Below are 16,266 nucleotides of genomic sequence, written 5' to 3' on the forward strand. Positions count from 1 at the left end.
CCTATGATCCAGCAATTCCGCTTCTGGGCATATACCCAGAAGAACTGAAAGTAGGCAGTCAAACAGATATTTGTACACTCATGTTCATAGCAGCATTATTCACAATAGCTAATAGGTGGAAGCAACTCCAGTGTCCATGGATGGATGGATTAAACACAAAATGTGGTATATGCATACAACAGAATATTATACAGCCTTAACAAGGAATAAAATTCTGATATATTCTGTAACATGGACTAACCTTGATGACATTATGCTAAATGAAATTAGACAGACACAAAAGGACAAAACGGTGTGATTCCACTTATATGAGTTACTTAGAGTAGTCAAATTCGTAGAGACAGAAAGTAGAATGGCGATGGGGGCGGGGTTACTGTTCAAGGGGTACAGTTTCAGCTTGGGAAGGTGACAGTTCTGGAGATGAATGGTGGTGACAGTTGCAGAATGTGTATGTACTTAATCCCACAGAATTGTAGTTTAAAATGGTTAAAATGGTAAATTTTGTTAGGTACCTTTAATTTAAAAATAGAAATTTAAAAGAAGAAAATTGGCTTGAATCCAGCCCCTCTACCTAGCAGAGAGGGCAGAACCACTCACCTACCTGTGAAGCGCGGCTGACTCCAGACACCTGAATCGCCCCTCCCCTCCCCTCCCCTCCCCCACACCCAGTCGCTACCCCGCGGCCTGGCAAGTCTCACTACGCAGACGCGGAGCTGGGGTGGGTGGGCAGGAGGGGCGTGGCCTCACTCTGCGCCTGTGCGGAATTCCAGCTGCAACTGTGGGGGAGAAGATGCCCAGGTTGGGCTCCGCGGCCGCCGGCCGAGGGGAGGCCCGCACTGCACACGCGCAGACCGAGCATCCGCGTCAAAAGCCGAAGAGAGCGCGCGCTCCCCACGTCCTGCGCGTCCAGCTGCCAGGCATTAGTCCCTGCCGTGACTCCCGCTGGGCCCGGACGGGCTGGCGCGCCCTCGTCTGAAAAGCAATGCCCCGGGAGATCATCACCCTGCAACTGGGCCAGTGCGGCAACCAGAGTGAGCGAACGATCGCCGGGCCCAGCCAGTCTCCGGTTCTGCCCCTTCGGGTCCCACCCAAGTGCTTCGCATCCTCCAGCCCCCGCTTTCCTTTCCATGAACCCCCTGCCCTACTGCGCATGATGAACCAAGCCCCGGACCCCAGACCGAGAGCCCTGCCTCCAGCCCCCGGCTGTCACGGCTCCCAGAGTCTTGGGCCCACCCTCTGAGAGTGACAGCCTCTGAGCCTCACCCTGGGCTCCTGAGGCCTTACGGCTCTAGCAGATCCAGGCGTCTCTCCTCTCCCCCCAGTTGGGTTCGAGTTCTGGAAACAGCTGTGCGCCGAGCATGGTATCAGCCCCGAGGGCATCGTGGAGGAATTCGCCACCGAAGGCACTGACCGCAAGGACGTCTTTTTCTACCAGGTGCCCCCAGCGACTTGGCCAGGGCCGGTAGTGGCCCAGGGGGCCTGAAGGGAAGGGCAGTGGCTTGGTACTGGAAACCCGCTGGGCAGAGGAGCCAGGGCGGCTGGCTTGAAGAGGGAGGGCAGGCAGGAGCCAGAGTTGGGAGGACTGGAGGAGTGGGTGGGCCCGAGCTTATTGGGCCCGATCCTGGACTCCCCTCGACAGGCAGACGATGAGCACTACATCCCCAGGGCGGTGCTGCTGGACCTGGAGCCGCGGGTGATCCATTCCATCCTCAATTCCCCCTATGCCAAGCTCTACAACCCAGAGAACATCTACCTGTCAGAGCATGGAGGAGGAGCTGGCAACAACTGGGCCAGCGGATTCTCCCAGGTATCCAGGTGGCCACCCCAGAGATTCTTGATGTTCCCTTCCTGGGGCAAGGCAGGCCCAAGCAGTCTGGGAATTTGACCACACTGACAAGAGACAAGGGTATTACCCTGATAAGAGGGACAGCCAGAGAGAGGTTGATGTAAACTGTGCAAACCATCTGCAAAGTAGCATTTCTTGGGGGAGGGACATAGCCCTCTGTTTGAGGTGGCAGCAGTGTCCGACAGTAGAATTATTGGTGCTGAAAAGAGATGCTTTCCAGAAATTTCATCCTCATCCTCCCTCCTCATGTGTCTATACAGGGTGAGAAAATCCATGAAGACATCTTTGACATCATAGACCGAGAAGCAGATGGAAGTGACAGCCTAGAGGTGAGGCTGCCCCCCTGGGGGGTGGGGGTGGGGAGGAAGCTGAAAAGTGCTGGGGAAAGGTCAGGAGGTAGCCTGATCAGATGTGTGATGGGGGCAATTCAATTCAAAACTCTTCCATTGAGTATCAGATGTGAGATAGTGAGGTAAATAAGGTACGGTCCTTGTCCTCAAGGAGATCCCAATCTGGATGGCATCAGCTCCTTCCTTCTCAAGGAGCCTCAGTCTGGATGGACATAGAGGAAGCCTTGACACATTAGCGTGCTGGGAATGGGGAATGACACAAGCCTGAAGCCTCTCTGCCAGGTCCCTGGAGGCTGCCTCTCCATCCCTCCCTTGCAGGGCTTCGTGCTGTGTCATTCCATAGCCGGGGGAACTGGTTCTGGCCTGGGTTCCTACCTCTTAGAGCGACTGAATGACAGGTAAGCCTGTGTTTGGGGAGAGGGCATTAGCCCTGTTTCCCTGGGTAATGTCTTTCCTTTTTATCGCTTTTTTCTTTCGGACTGGAAGGCCTGCCACTACCACCTTTGAGTCATAGGTAGGAACAGAGCCACCCAGGGAACATCTTGGAAGCAGTAACTCCCAGGTGGGGGTTTTGCCTAGGGGGAGAAGGGGACCTATGAGGTTTGATGCCTTAGGCTTATATTTTTTGGCTTCTAGGCTCTGAAGACTCAGTTCTGCCCTCACCCCTTTTGTATAAGACGTTGGTGGCACTTGGAAAGGAATGGCCCCTGTTATCCCTAGAGAAGATAGAGATGGGCAGTGATGAGAGTCCTTCCAATTCACTATGTCACCTTCCCCTTTCCCTCTTCCTTACCCCCAGGTACCCCAAGAAGCTGGTGCAGACATACTCAGTGTTTCCCAACCAGGATGAGATGAGTGATGTGGTGGTCCAGCCCTACAACTCACTGCTCACGCTCAAAAGGCTGACCCAGAATGCAGACTGTGTGGTGAGCATGCGAGGAGGGAGTGGGGGCTTTGGTCAACCTCCCCAAACCAGAGAGACATCTACACCCTGCCCTTCCCAAGCCCTTGCCCAGAGAACAGAGGACCAACAAAGCCATACCTGGTGGACCAAATTATGAAATAAGGACCTGATCCCAAGTTTCTTATAGTCCCTTTAGGCAGCAAGACTCTCAGCAAAGTGAATAACACGCCCCCACGTGTCTCCACTTAGCCTGTTTTTCTTTCTTTAATTAATTAACTAATTTATTTTATTTTTGGTTGCGTTGAGTCTTCATTGCTGCGCACGGGCTTTCTCAAGTTGCAGCGAGCGGGGCTACTCTTTGTTGTGGTGTGTGGGCTTCTCATTGCGGTGGCTTCTCTTGTTGCAGAGCACAGGCTCTAGGTGCGCGAGCTTCAGTAGTTGTGGCACACAGGCTCTGTAGCTGTGGCTCACGGGCTTAGTTGTTTCACGGCATGTGGGATCTTCCCGGACCAGGGCTCGAACCTTTGTCTCCTGCATTGGCAGGCGGATTCTTGACCACTGTGCAACCAGGGAAGCCGCTCCACTTAGCCTGTTTAATGCCTACTCATGCTTACATTCTCAGCCCAAGGGTTACTTTCTTAGCAAAACCTTCCCTGACCACCCAGACAAGGTCAAATTCCTTTGTGCATATTTCAGGCTATAACTATACTTTTCTGTTGTTTTATATTTAATGTCGGTCTCCCTCCTCTAGACTATAGATGTGGTGAGGGGGAAGACCATGCCTGTTTTACTCTCCATAGTTTCTCTAGGCACCATGCCTGGCACATGTTGGACAATTAAATATTTGTTTAATGCACTGGGTGGTAGAAACGTGTCTCCTGATGCCCCAGAGACAGTACATGCCCTTTAAATTAGCACACCTACTTCCTAGTTTTGGACTTCTTCCTAGTTTTGGAGTTTAGAGGCGGACTAAGCAAATAACTTATTTCTCTGCCCCCTTTCTCCTCAAAAAGGTGCCGTGACCCTCTTCTGTCCCCCCAGGTGGTGCTGGACAACACAGCCCTGAACCGGATTGCCACAGACCGCCTGCACATCCAGAACCCATCCTTCTCTCAGATCAACCAGCTGGTGAGCCCTCACTCCTAGACTCCTTTGGACTGAAACCCCGCCATCGGGGGAAGGGAGGCCTCCCAGGACAAGGCCCTTGACACAGCACCCCTGTCCCCAGGTGTCCACCATCATGTCGGCCAGCACCACCACCCTGCGCTACCCCGGCTACATGAACAACGACCTCATCGGCCTCATCGCCTCGCTCATTCCCACACCACGGCTGCACTTCCTCATGACCGGCTACACACCCCTCACCACGGACCAGTCGGTAAGAGCAGCCCGCAGGCCCAGCAGGCCCTGACTTGCCTTTCTCTTTTCCTGCTGCACCCGGAGCTGCCCCGTGCAGCCCCCAGAGGCCCTGCGCTCAGGGACTGGCACAGGCTGGGCGACCTCCTGGCTGACTGGCTCTCCTCTTCCCTCTGCCTGGGGCTCCCTGCAGGGCCCGGGCTGTACGGGGTCTGCTGATGCTGCTGCACAAGGGTATGGGTTTGCTGAGCTCGGGAGGACTGAGATCCCTGATCCCACAGCAGAGGCTCAGTGTGGACCTGAATCTAAGGACACTCCCCACAGAGGCCAAAGTACCCCGCGTCTGACGGGGATGTGTGTTGCCTGCTGCTCTCCGTCCATGCGTTTCTCGACTGTGCCCTGAGTGCTGGCCTGCCCTGTGGCCACTGTCCCCTCAGGTGGCCAGCGTGAGGAAGACCACGGTCCTGGATGTCATGAGGAGGCTCCTGCAGCCCAAGAACGTGATGGTGTCCACGGGCCGGGATCGCCAGACCAACCACTGCTACATCGCCATCCTCAACATCATCCAGGGGGAGGTGGACCCCACCCAGGTAGGTGAGGCCCCTTCGTTCTACCCCCAGAGCCCACAGGGGTAGAGGAGAGGCTACCACCACCACTCCTGTGCCCACCCCAGGTGCACAAGAGCCTGCAGAGGATCCGGGAACGGAAGTTGGCCAACTTCATCCCCTGGGGCCCAGCCAGCATCCAGGTGGCCCTGTCCAGAAAGTCGCCCTACCTGCCTTCTGCCCACAGGGTCAGCGGGCTCATGATGGCCAACCACACCAGCATCTCCTCGGTGAGCCTAGCCTCCTGGTCTTCTTTGGCCACTCTCTTCCACTAGCCACCTTCCTCATTCTCCCCCAGATCCATTCCAACCCCTTATCTTGCACTGGCTCCTGGAGATTTCCATCTCTTGCAGCTCTTTGAAAGTTCCTGCCAGCAGTATGACAAGCTGCGGAAGCGGGAGGCCTTCCTGGAGCAGTTCCGCAAGGAGGACATCTTCAAGGAGAACTTTGACGAGCTGGACAGGTCCAGGGAGGTCGTGCAGGAGCTCATTGACGAGTACCATGCAGCCACGCGGCCAGACTACATCTCCTGGGGCACCCAGGAGCAGTGACTTCCTCCCCACTGCACCCGCTGGACAGTAAGCACAGCCCCCATCATGCCTGGTCCCTCTGGTCCAAATTCCCCTCACCAACAACCTTTCTAGGTTCTTCTTCAGCCCAGGAGTCGGCCCTGCTTACTCCCTTCCATGCCTGGCCCTTGATATGCTTATTTAGCTCTAATAAAGTAATAAAGCTGCACTGTGAGTAGAGTCAGGCTTGGTCTGTGAATATGGGGGATGATAAAAGTATCTCCCTGGTGCCCCACAGTTCCCAGGCATATGTCGGTAGGGTGGCCTTTACCTGCTCTAGCTGAGTCCCGGTCTTTGTGTGTCCGCTGTTTCCATGAGCATCCCTTACCTAGAACCAAGCTGCTCTGGAGCCAGTCCTACTCTCAAGACTATAGAGGATTACTGATGCCTGCTGTCTCCTCAGTGCCTAAGCTCCTGCCCCAGGGTGGATCAGTATTGCCCATAGTGCCCCAGCCTCCTCCACTCAGGGCAGAGGCTACTGAAGGACGGCCTGCAGCATTCTGAGCGGGTCAGGAAAGCCAAGACTCTATTCCCAGGCACAAGGCGATTAGATCCTCAGGAGTCGATCTAATTCAGCCCAATCTGATAAAAGTAGGGCTGAGCCCATCCTGATAAATTCTTTATCTGTGCCAGAGAAGCTCTTGGGTCTGATCCTGCCCCAAGCTTCTTCCGTTCCAGTCCCAAAGCAGTGGGCACATTAAAGATGGACCCAACCAAGACCCAGAAGCTGGACACCAGAGTAGGACTGGGTAGTGTCAGTCCTGATGACTCACTGTCCTCGGGCCTCAGGGATGCCAAGAGGCCACCCCTATGCCACTCGGTGGAAGAAGGGTGATTGCCAGCTTCCAAAACTGTCCTCTTGCCTGCCCCCCCCCCCACCACCCTAGGGCAGCCTACGGGCCAGGAGGAGGTGAAATCCAGAAGGTCACGGAGGGTGGAGCCCTGCGGTGTTCAGACTCCCCTCAGTGCTGGTAAAAGGCCAGAGTGTGGGCATCCCCGGAGGTGGAGCTCTGAGCTCTGGGGCTCCACCTTGTCCCACTGACAACACTCCCACAGCAGCAAAGGTTTGTGTAAATAAGGAATTTTTGTGTGTGTGTCTTCTCTTCTACAAATAAATTAAGAAACAAACTAGAAAATTGTCTGTACCCATTGCAGCCCTTGGGTGTGGGGTGTGCCCTGTCCCTGCAGGGCCAAAAGGGTCCATGGTTCCCTGAAATCGCAGAGCAGTCCAAGTCCAGGATGGAGGCAAGAGGGAGGTCATGACCTCTTGGCAAGCTCAGTCCTGCAGCTGCCCCAAACAGCCAGACTGTCCCTGGGGCTCGTCCAGGCCCGGGTGCTGGCTGGGAGGGGAGGTGTCTGGCAGGTCTTGGCATGGAGGAGGACTACTGCTGGGCCTCGCAGGGGAGGGGTTGGCCAAGTAGGCATTCACCAGCTGCATGATCTCTTCCACCTAAGGGAGGGCAGAGGTCAGAGTACACAAGGGGCCACTGGGTTCTCCTTTTTCTTAACCTCCACCCAGGCTCCTTCCCAAGGCCTTACATGAGCTGCCCCCTACAATCTTTCCTTCCTCATCATCACTCTCCCTCACTCACAATGTGCCAACCATACTTGCTTCTTTCTGCTCCTATAATATCCTAAGGTTATTCTCAACTCAGGGCCTTTGCACTTGCAAGTCCCTCTACCTGGAATGCTGTGCCCGCAGATCTTCCTTTGGCTAATAGCTTAAGTGTCACTGTTGTTGCGTATCTTTTCCTGACCGTCCTACCTAATGCTATGGCCCCCTCCAATCACCTCCTGTCTCACTACCCTTTCCTTCATAGCATTTGTCACTGTTTTAAGTAGTCTTTGAGGGGACTTCCCTGGCTATCCAGTGGCTGAGACTCCACACTTCCACTGCAGGGGGCCTGGGTTCCATCCCTGGTCAGGGAACTAAGATCCCGCATGCCACCTGGTGTGGCCAAAAAAATTAGAAAAAAAAAAAAGAAAAAAAGTCTTTGATTCCTTTAGTGTCTGATCGCTGGCTCTGATGTAAGCTCCTTTAGTTTGTCTTTGATCACTGTTGGATCCCCAGGGTCTAGAGCTGTACCTGGCCCATGCTCAATGCTTAATAAATGTTTCTTGACATCCTTTCCCTTCCTTCCTCCTTCTACCCCCTCTTCCCACTCACCTGGGGACTCTGCAGGAGGAGCTGGCTCTCTCCCACCCTCAATGCCAGGGTGTGGGGGCCCATTAGTTGGCAGGCGGCCACACGGCCATAGCTGACACTGTGAACGGGCTGTGTCTCACCCGGTCGGGAGAGGGACATGGCCTTGGCTCCCAGGCCCAGGCATAGCTTCTGTGGAGCGCCCCCACCAGGCTCCTGCGGACAGACAGGCAGAGTCAGGGTGGAAGGAGGGGACCCTGCAGCATTATTTTTGGTGTGGGGAGATGGCTGTGAGCAAGAAGTTTCCTGGTCCCCCCCCCATAATCCACAGCTCCACAGAGGTGAGGGCCCCAGGGCCAGTGACTCCTGGGGTTTGAGAATGGGCAGCTGTGCTGGGTGTAGGGAGTGAAGTGACCCACAATGGGGGCCTATGGCTCTGGGGCAAAGGTGTGGGGCTCGGGCCGCCAGAGTCCCCCTCTCCCTTCTCCCCCTCACCGTGCTCAGCTCCAGAACGTCATACCGAGCAGCGCCGAACCCTGGACACTGCGCCGCCAGAGCCAGGTAGGCAGCCATGGCCTCAGCTCGGCCCATGCCCCGTAGCCGCTTCCAGCCTCCCAGCACAGCAGCCGCTGTGCCGGCGCCACCTCCTCCCTCGCGGGCCACGCTTCCCGCCGTGCGGCCGGCCCCGCCGCGCCGGGCCCGCTCCGCCCGCCTCTTGGCCAGGGCCGGACTCCAGATTGCCCCGGCCAGCAGGGCGGCGGAGCGGGGAGGCCTGGGCACCGGGCGGAGAGGGTCTTCACGCGGCGGGGCCGAGGTGGGCAGCAAGCGGTCCAGGCGCGGCAGAGGCGCCCGCGGGGAGAAGTCTCGGTGCAGGCTCCGCAGGCGCAGCGCCGCCTGGGCGCGCAGCGTGTCGTCGGGCGGGGACGGACGGCCGCGCAGCAGCAGAGCTTGAGCCTACGGGGAGGCAGGGGTCATCAGCGCGGGAGCGGCGGGGTACCGTCTCGAAGACACCTAGGGGTGTGGAACCTGAGGTCTGGGTTCGAGCACCGCCTCCCCCGGGGTTGCCATAACGACGAAATGCGATGGCCCAGAAACGGAGGGGTTCAGGCTCGCGGGTCTTCGCTGGGCGTGAATGCCAGAGATCCTCACCTGCTCAAAGAGGAAGGGCAGTTCGTGACCGTCTGAGGACAGTCCCTCAGGGTGCAGAGGTCCGTGAAGACGCAGACACAGTCTCCATCCGGAGTCCGGCGGGTCCTCCAGCCCGGCTTCCTCCACCGCCAAGCTGCAGAATAAAGAACGCCGCGATGTGTCCGGGAAGCAGGGGCCCCCAAGGCGCGGGCCCAGGGGAAAAAGGCGGGGCCAGATGTTTGGGGCGGGGCCCGGGCGGAATGGACTGAGGAGGCAAGCCTTGAAGCCAGACTGCAAACCGCCGGCGGACAAGAATCCGTCTGTGAACCAGTGAAATTGACTGTGCCGGGCAAGTGGCAGGCGCTCGGTAAACGTTTGCTTAGGGATTGACCGAAGCCGAGAGGCGAATAGGCTAACGGAGAGCAGGGCTGGGGCTGGACATTTACTTCTCAAACCTGGTGAGCACGTCGGCCACGAGAGTCCCCCCGGCCAGGGCTCGCTCCTGGGGCCCTCGCTGCTCGTACAGCGCGAATGCATTGCGGCTCCGGGTCAAGCCCAGCCGCCCCACCAGCTCTCGAGCAACCTGGAGGAGTGAGAACATAAGAGGAAAGTCAGACCCAGACCGCGCAAGGGTCTTGCCAGTACTTCTGGAGGGGTCCAACTGGAGGGGTCTTTCAGGTCTCTTAGTCCCGCCACACACAGCCGTTACCCAACTGATGACTCTCAGACTCGGGCAAACCCTAAGGCCCAGGCACCAGCAGAGCCAGGCATGGGAAGCTGGGAGGAAGGCTGAGGTTTCAGGGGTTTTCTCTGTGGTCTTACCTCTCCCGCCGTGGTGTGGGAGTCTATGGCCACAGGGCAGGCACCACCCCCCGGACAGTGCACGGTGCACAACAATTCCTGCCGTCGGCTCAGCGCGGAAATCTCTGCCAGCGAGGGCACCAGCTCCCGGCCGCGCGTCCGGCCCAGCGCTTTTCGTATGAAGCGCGCATATTCCGCCAGTTCCGAGTCCGGAAGCGCCTGCTCAGTCCTGGGTTAGGGAGAACTGGAGAGTCAGTGCTCCAAGGGCTTTCCTTCACCTCCACCCTATTGCCTTCTTACTTTATAGTTTATTTCGCCTCGCCGATTCCCTCCCCTCCAACTCTAAGTTCCTTGAAGGCAGCGTGGCCAGCTCTTCTGAATCTACCCTGATGCTCTGTATGGAGCAGAATTACTTTCTAAGGCCCCTGGCAGCTTTCTCCTTACTGCCTCCTCCCACTTCCCAAAGTTTCCATGATCCTCCTTTGGGTTGAAATCCAAACTCCAGCCGCATTCCTCTTTCCAACCTAAAAGCCCTGGCGCTGGACTGCATCAGCTCCGAGAAAAACAGCCTTTTAATAATTCTGCTGCCCAAAGCGGGAGGCTTTTTGTAATTCCTCTGCCCGCAAGTGGTGTATGATCTTGTAATTCCCACAAAGGCACTATGCATGTTAGCAGAGCCCTGACCTTGGGGCAAGTCCCTTCCCTTGTCTGGGTCCAAGTTCTCCATCTGCCAAACTCTTTGGAAAGACCTGCCATTCTTTTCCAGCCCCTTAGCTCCCTTGCCTTGGCCTTAGCCCCACGCCTCCCCTCTCACCTCTCCAGATGCCCCAGGAGGTGCCCCCGTACAGGCCCACCAGGCCGGAAGGTACAGCTCATGCAAGTGAGGAGCTGCCAGTACCGCAGGGCCGCGGGGTCTTGGGTGGCTGGAGGCCCGGGGGGGCCTGCGGGGCCCGAGGTCTGCTTAGCCAGCTGCAGGAAGAGCTCATCTCGGAGCGCAGGCAGGTCCCGGCAGGTCTGGAGCACACCCTGCATCAGGGGCCCGGGGCGCCGCGCCCCCTCCAGGGCCTGCAGCGCCAGGAACAGCCGCACCGCCTCCTCGCGCAAGGGAGCGTAGCCCGGACCTGCGGGGACGGCGGGGGCGGAGGGACGGTTTGGAGAGGGGACACAGAGCTGGGCCCTGGGAGGAAGGTGTGAACCAGGGGAAGGTCAGAGGGAGTGTAAGGGGACAGGGGTGGCAAGGAGGGGAGAGTGCGAAGGACAGGAAGAGTGAAGGGAAAGCAATCGTCCCCACAGAGCCAAATTCAACCCCTGCCTCCCGGGAATCTCCCCCTCCAGATCCCCTAAGGCTGCACTTTGAGTTAGTAGCTTGGATGGATGGACTATAAGGACACAGGGTCAACCTTCAGATTCTGTAATTGTACCGACAGCTATCACCATGGGCCAGAAAACAGGTTGGACCGCGAGTCAGAAAACCAGGGTTCTTCTCCCAGCTCCCCTTAATCCTCTAGCTTGAGGACCTGGGCCTGTCACTATTCCCTTTTGGGGAGAAGTATAACTAAATGAGGTCAGCACATTCTCCCAAGGTGGTGGCTTTTCCACCACTTGTAAAGGCAGTATGCCATGGTGTTGAGAGTATAATGAAAGAACAAAATAGAGAGTGTAAAAAACTCATGAAGGAACATCAATAGTCAGAATGAGATCCAGAGAAGGTGGTCAAAGGGAGCCTTTACTTTCTGTGCTGGCTTTCCTCCCCCTCTACCTTGGGTACCAGTCTGCTCAGCTTCTGGTTTCATCTTCATCCTTTGAAAAATGAGGGGCTGGGTAGGCCCCCTGAGGACTCCTAGATCCCTATCAGGTGAGGCATTCAGATTCCCCATCCAAGGGACTTGGGCCATGGCAACACTCACCTGGGGCACTGACTCCGTAGGGCAGGGGCAGGAGTGGGGCATACAGGGCCCCACTAGTGTGCCTCAGAATTGGGTTCCGTCTGTAAATAAGGGCCACAGCTTCCGGGTCCCCATAACTCTCCTAGAGGCCATGGAAATGATCAAAGTGATGGAGAAGGGGGCTCACCATGAACCCAGAAAGTTGATGGGTCCACCACCCTCCTCTTTGTCCATGGAGTTCCCTCCCTCGCACCTGAATGTCCCTGAGCAGCAGCTGGGTGGGGGTCTCCAGCGGCGCCATAGAGGCTATCACTTCGCGCAGCGCCACCCCCCAGCGCTCTGCCTCAGCCTGGCGGGGCGAGCAGAGCCGGACGCTATGCTTCCGGCCAGACACGGTCACTGACCACAGACCTGGGGGAAAGAGAGGCCGCGGAGGTCAATCAGGGCTGGCTGGGGCAGCTACCTAGGGAGGTAGGAGAATCCCCATGAGGTCTCACCGGTCTCCTTGGGCCTGCGCTCAGGGCCGGTCACCGAGCACAGGCTGGTGAGCACGAGGCTCCCGAGGCGCCGCGCCCCCTTCCCGCTGCTGCTGAACTGGTCCAAGGAGTCCCGGGTGAGCACGAACCAGGCTCGGCGCGGGGGCAACCAGGGCCGCGCCCCTCCTCCGCGGGGCTCGCGGTACAGCCAACCTGCGGGGAGAAAGAGGGAAAGGGGATCGGCAGGAGAAGACATTATCCCGTGGAGGATTGGGATTGGGGCCTCTAGAGCGCATGAGGTGGATCCCCACCTTTCACGACGACGTCTGGGTCGTCTTCTGACGGCCCCTTCTCCGGGATGAGGCTCCGTGTCTCCTCCCAGCTTTGCAGCCTGGGCAAGAAGGGAGCGAGGTTTGGGCAAGCCTGCCGGTCCTGCACCCCGCCTCCAGGAGGCTCCTCTCTAAGGGCTCCCCAGACAGCGAGGGGTGCCTACTCCCCGGGCTGGGCACCCCTCCCCCAGGCTGTGGGAACTGCTGGGCCGTTCTGACCTCGCACCAGAAATAGCCTGAACCCCCCCTTCCTCCCCGCGCCCCCAGCCGGACCGCCCCCCGGGACCCCGGCCAAACCACAGCGTCCGGCGTAAGGCCTTTCCCTTATTGCACAACCGCGGGAGGGAAGCCGGTGAACATGGGGGTCCCAGACCATGGGACGCAGGGGCTGAGTTCACCTGTCTGAGACTGGACCGCTCCTCCCAGGCTGAGTCAGCGTCACATCCAGGGGGCCCTGGGGAAACAGGCAGGGCGGCCCTCAGGCTAAGAACCCTCCTCGCAGGATGCCAGTGGCTTCTGGCCCAGGACAGTCCTGCTCAGAGGATTGGGGAATCAAGGAGTGGGATGGTGACTGTGACTGTGACTGTGACCGAGCGAGCTGAATGAAGCCACTGGGCTAGCCCCTTCCACCAGTCTCTATAGAACAGCCCAAGCTAAAAAGCCAAGACTCTCGCCTGGTCTCTGTGACTCTTTAAAGAGGCAATCAGGTGTCGGGGTGGAGTAGAAAAAGCACTGGGCAGAGAGTCAGGAGACCTGGGTTCTAACACCGGCTCAACCGCTAACTCGGATCTGCAAACTTGCTGAGGAGCCCTGGCAAGCCCGTTCGAGTCTTTGGGCCTTAGGTTCCCATCTGTGAAGAGGGAGAGGTGGATGAAGTCCTTTCTTGCTCTGGCAGTCGAAGTCACCCCCTCCTCCTCACCTCCCTTCATTGGCTGGCGGGCGTTCAGGCTGGCAGGCAGGCAGTAGGCACGGAGGTGAAGGAAGGGAAGAGGGACCCTTTCGGTATAGGACTTTCTCCAAGAGCTTCTTATACCCTCCCACAGGGACCCCTGAAACTCAGTAGGAAGTAAAGACGCTGTCCTTTGGCTGGGGCTCAGGCCAGGCTGAAGAATACTCTCCTTGGGAGGTACAGTCCCGGATCTTGCCCTCCCCCTACCACACTCCCTGTGCCCTGGAACTCCTACTGTAGACTGGGGTCTAAGAAAGGCCTAAAACCCTGCCAGGAGCCAGGTCAGGCGGGAACTGTGCCATGGTCCCATTGCATCCAGGCAGCTAAAGTCAGGAGGGGGAGGTGGGGGAAGGGGGCCAGGGACACCTGTCCCCAAGCTCCGAGGAGGGGGGCGGTGGTGGAGGTGGAGCATGAGGGAGGCAATGGCAGTGGTTCACAAAGCCGACCCTGCTCAGGCTGGAACCTTGGGGACGCCTGGGTCCTGTGCCTTCGGGGGCACAGATCCTCTTATCTTCTGGAGGGTCTGAGAGGGGCTCTCAGCCACACCACCATAAGGGCAGGTGCTGACCCCTCTCTTAGACCAGCTCCCCTAATCGCAGTCCCCTGATTCCCTCCCTCCCCGCCCCCCCTCTATATTTATCCGCCCTCCGCCTCCGCCAGGTGCTGGCGCCGGCCCCAGCGGCGCAGCCCGCCCCACCCGGGCACTGAGCCACCGGGCCTGCTGGGGACCCCTGAGCGGGGGAAGGGAGCCTGACCCAGGCCACAGCACACGCGAGTCTGGTTGCCCGAAGTTTGCTTGCTGGCGTGCAGGGGCATCAGAGAGGGGACGTCAGGGGATGATGGTCTCCCACACCAATAGAGCCTCAGTTTCGCCACGGGGAGATTCGACAAAACCCGGGAGCCGAGTGTCCCTCACCATTCCCTCAGGGATTCCCCAGGAGCCTCATCAGGGAGGCCCTGAGTGTCAGGGTAATGATGAGGGGTCCTCGGAGAGTTGTGGCCCCCAACTCCCTCTCCATGGTGTCCACGCCACGGACCCCAGTCTGAGGATGCCTGCTTCCCCTTGCCCAGGTCCCCGCGGCGGGAACTCCCGCATCTGGGCCCAGCGCTCAGTGCTCATGAATTGGAAGCGGAGCGGACCCAGGTGTCCGAGCCGCCCAGCCGGCCTCGCCACATTCCTCGGCGCTGGCGGAGGCGGAAGGAGACGGGATGGGACGCGGGCCCAGCGGGGAAGGGAGAGGCTGGGCCAGGTCGGGCCAGGCGTGACGCCTCCCCTGCCTCAGGGCCCCCAGCAGGTGGACAGCGCCCAGCGTGCTGCGCGAGGCCCACAGGCACATCCCGAGGCGGGCTGCTGCTTGAGCTCTCGGGGTCTTCTGGCCCCCAGGCAAAAACGTCTCCCGAGTCCCCAGCCCGCAAGAGCACGGCGCTTGGCTCGAGTCTGGAGCAGGATCAGGCGTGACGGCCGGTTGTAGTGAGAGGGATTGAGACAAGGCTTCAAACCCCCCGGGACTTACCCTCCCGCCGCCCGCTGGACTCGGGGTCCGTAGCTCAAAGGTCTCCTCGTCCTCGTCTTCGTCCCCGTCCCCGCTAAGCTCGCCGTCCCCGTAGTCCCGGTGCAGAAGAGTAAAGCCTCGACGGCAGCAGAGGAGCCACCACAATCCCCCGGGGAGAGGCATCCGGGCGAGCAGCCGGGGGATTGGGGTGCGGGCAGCCGGGGCCGAGCTGCAGGGGGTCGGAGAAACTGGCGGGGCTCCGACCCGAGCGGGGGGAAAGATGAGGAGGGAGGAGGGAAAGGGAGAGGGGGACTGGGAGGAGGCGGTGTCTGGCTCTGGGGTGCAAGGGGTCGCTAGCTAGAGCCTGCGGGGGGCTCAGAGTCTGGGCCCCCGGAGGGGGAGGGGGGAAGCGGGGGTGGGGGAGGAGGGAGCAATGTCCGGAGCTGGGAAGTAGTGTCCGTTGTAGTGTCCAGCCCTGTGGGGGGCAGTGTCCGGTGCAGTGTCCGAGGTGGGCAGTTGTCCAAGCTCCAGGGAGGGTCGTGTCCGGTAGGGCGTCCGGTGGCCGGGGCCCGGGCCGAGCGCGCTGCGCTCCCTGCAGCCCCGGGACTGGCGCGCTAGGGGCGCGAGCACAGTGCCGGGACCCCGCCTCCCCAACCCCCTCCCCTTCGGCCCCCCCCCTTCTTTCTCTCCTCCCTTCTTTACAGGGCTGTGTCCAGTTTTCGTCACAGCCTCCTCTGCCCAATCCCTGTGCCTGGCGCCGGGCGCGGCCACCAATCAAGCTACTGAAACCGCGGCGGGTTGCATCATGTGTCCCTGGCTTGGTGACAGCGGGGAGGGGCAGGGGAATAAGGAGGGAGGGGGCAATGCGATGTTAGCCACGCCCCCGCTTCGGAGGTCGGACACGGACTGCTAGGGACGTCACGGAAGCCCGCCTTCAGGCTCTTGTTTTAACTCTTGGCTCACCAACCAACAAATTAAAAGCACTCGAGCAGGAGCTTTGGAGAACAAAGTGCCCATAGGGCATAGAGAAGGGCTCCGACTGCTGCCCTCTGCACCCCTGTCTCGTCTCAGGGTTCCAGAGAAAGGAAAGCGCCTTAGCTACCTGCGCCAAGCACAGCCCTAGAGGTAGCCCTCCGCCGCTGGATGAAGGAGTCCAGTTCCGCGATCTGAGTCACCTCCTCTTGAGGTGAAGAAGCTGAGGAAGAGACTCTGGGAGAGTGCAGACCAAGGCCGGAAATAAAATCTAATGTAGAGCGCACAGCTCACTGAACTCCAGTTGGGAGAGTGACTTCGGATTCTAGGGAATTCCGTGGTCTTCGAATGGAGTGGAGTCTCCTCAGGGTGACTATCCCGCGGTTCTGTGTAGGAAGGGGTTAACCAAGGCTCCAAGCGGACGGGGCGGGGCCAGAGGAGGGGCGGGGCCAGGGCGAC

At 59.0% G+C, this 16,266-nt stretch overlaps 2 protein-coding genes across 7 annotated transcripts; one reads left to right on the forward strand and one right to left on the reverse strand.

Annotated features, from left to right (window-relative positions):
* Window positions 1-761: 761 nt before the first annotated feature.
* Window positions 762-5,810, forward strand: LOC101326056 (tubulin gamma-2 chain). Of its 2 annotated transcripts, none has more exons than XM_033848285.2 (11): window positions 762-1,031; window positions 1,323-1,435; window positions 1,640-1,807; window positions 2,107-2,175; window positions 2,479-2,594; window positions 2,996-3,122; window positions 4,142-4,228; window positions 4,329-4,478; window positions 4,894-5,046; window positions 5,130-5,291; window positions 5,415-5,810. In XM_033848285.2, exons 1-11 carry the CDS (start codon window positions 983-985, stop codon window positions 5,610-5,612), a joined length of 1,392 nt encoding a protein of 463 aa, XP_033704176.1. In that variant the 5' UTR covers window positions 762-982; the 3' UTR covers window positions 5,613-5,810. The 2 variants fall into 2 exon arrangements, with proteins under 2 accessions (XP_033704176.1, XP_033704178.1); XM_033848287.2 differs by having other exon boundaries at window positions 764-1,031; window positions 2,515-2,594.
* Window positions 5,811-6,695: 885 nt separating this feature from the next.
* PLEKHH3 (pleckstrin homology, MyTH4 and FERM domain containing H3) lies at window positions 6,696-15,466 on the reverse strand. Of its 5 annotated transcripts, none has more exons than XM_033848278.2 (13): window positions 14,857-15,466; window positions 12,792-12,847; window positions 12,376-12,455; window positions 12,086-12,277; window positions 11,842-11,999; window positions 11,610-11,730; window positions 10,517-10,823; window positions 9,724-9,931; window positions 9,357-9,484; window positions 8,923-9,055; window positions 8,269-8,727; window positions 7,798-7,989; window positions 6,696-7,080 (listed from the first exon to the last, which is right to left on the reverse strand). In XM_033848278.2, exons 1-13 carry the CDS (start codon window positions 15,016-15,018, stop codon window positions 6,907-6,909), a joined length of 2,370 nt encoding a protein of 789 aa, XP_033704169.1. In that variant the 5' UTR covers window positions 15,019-15,466; the 3' UTR covers window positions 6,696-6,906. The 5 variants fall into 5 exon arrangements, 4 of the variants coding, with proteins under 4 accessions (XP_033704169.1, XP_033704168.1, XP_033704170.1 ...); XM_033848277.2 differs by having other exon boundaries at window positions 9,348-9,484; XM_033848279.2 differs by lacking the exon at window positions 14,857-15,466 and adding an exon at window positions 14,259-14,833 and having other exon boundaries at window positions 9,348-9,484.
* Between the last annotated feature and the right edge of the window lie 800 nt (window positions 15,467-16,266).

This window comes from Tursiops truncatus, chromosome 20, assembly GCF_011762595.2.
Source record: "Tursiops truncatus isolate mTurTru1 chromosome 20, mTurTru1.mat.Y, whole genome shotgun sequence".
NCBI classification, from domain to species: domain Eukaryota; kingdom Metazoa; phylum Chordata; class Mammalia; order Artiodactyla; family Delphinidae; genus Tursiops; species Tursiops truncatus.

Coding starts and splice junctions, on each gene's coding strand:
- PLEKHH3 (XM_033848277.2), bottom strand. CDS start 15,018: ATGCCTCTCCCCGGGGGATTGTGGTGGCTCCTCTGCTGCCGTCGAGGC. Junction 12,000..12,085: donor GCGCAGGCCCAAGGAGACCG/GTGAGACCTCAT, acceptor TCTTTCCCCCAG/GTCTGTGGTCAGTGACCGTG. Junction 10,824..11,609: donor CTACGGAGTCAGTGCCCCAG/GTGAGTGTTGCC, acceptor CCGTCCCCGCAG/GTCCGGGCTACGCTCCCTTG.
- LOC101326056 (XM_033848285.2), top strand. CDS start 983: ATGCCCCGGGAGATCATCACCCTGCAACTGGGCCAGTGCGGCAACCAG. Junction 1,032..1,322: donor GGGCCAGTGCGGCAACCAGA/GTGAGCGAACGA, acceptor CTCTCCCCCCAG/TTGGGTTCGAGTTCTGGAAA. Junction 1,808..2,106: donor GGGCCAGCGGATTCTCCCAG/GTATCCAGGTGG, acceptor GTGTCTATACAG/GGTGAGAAAATCCATGAAGA.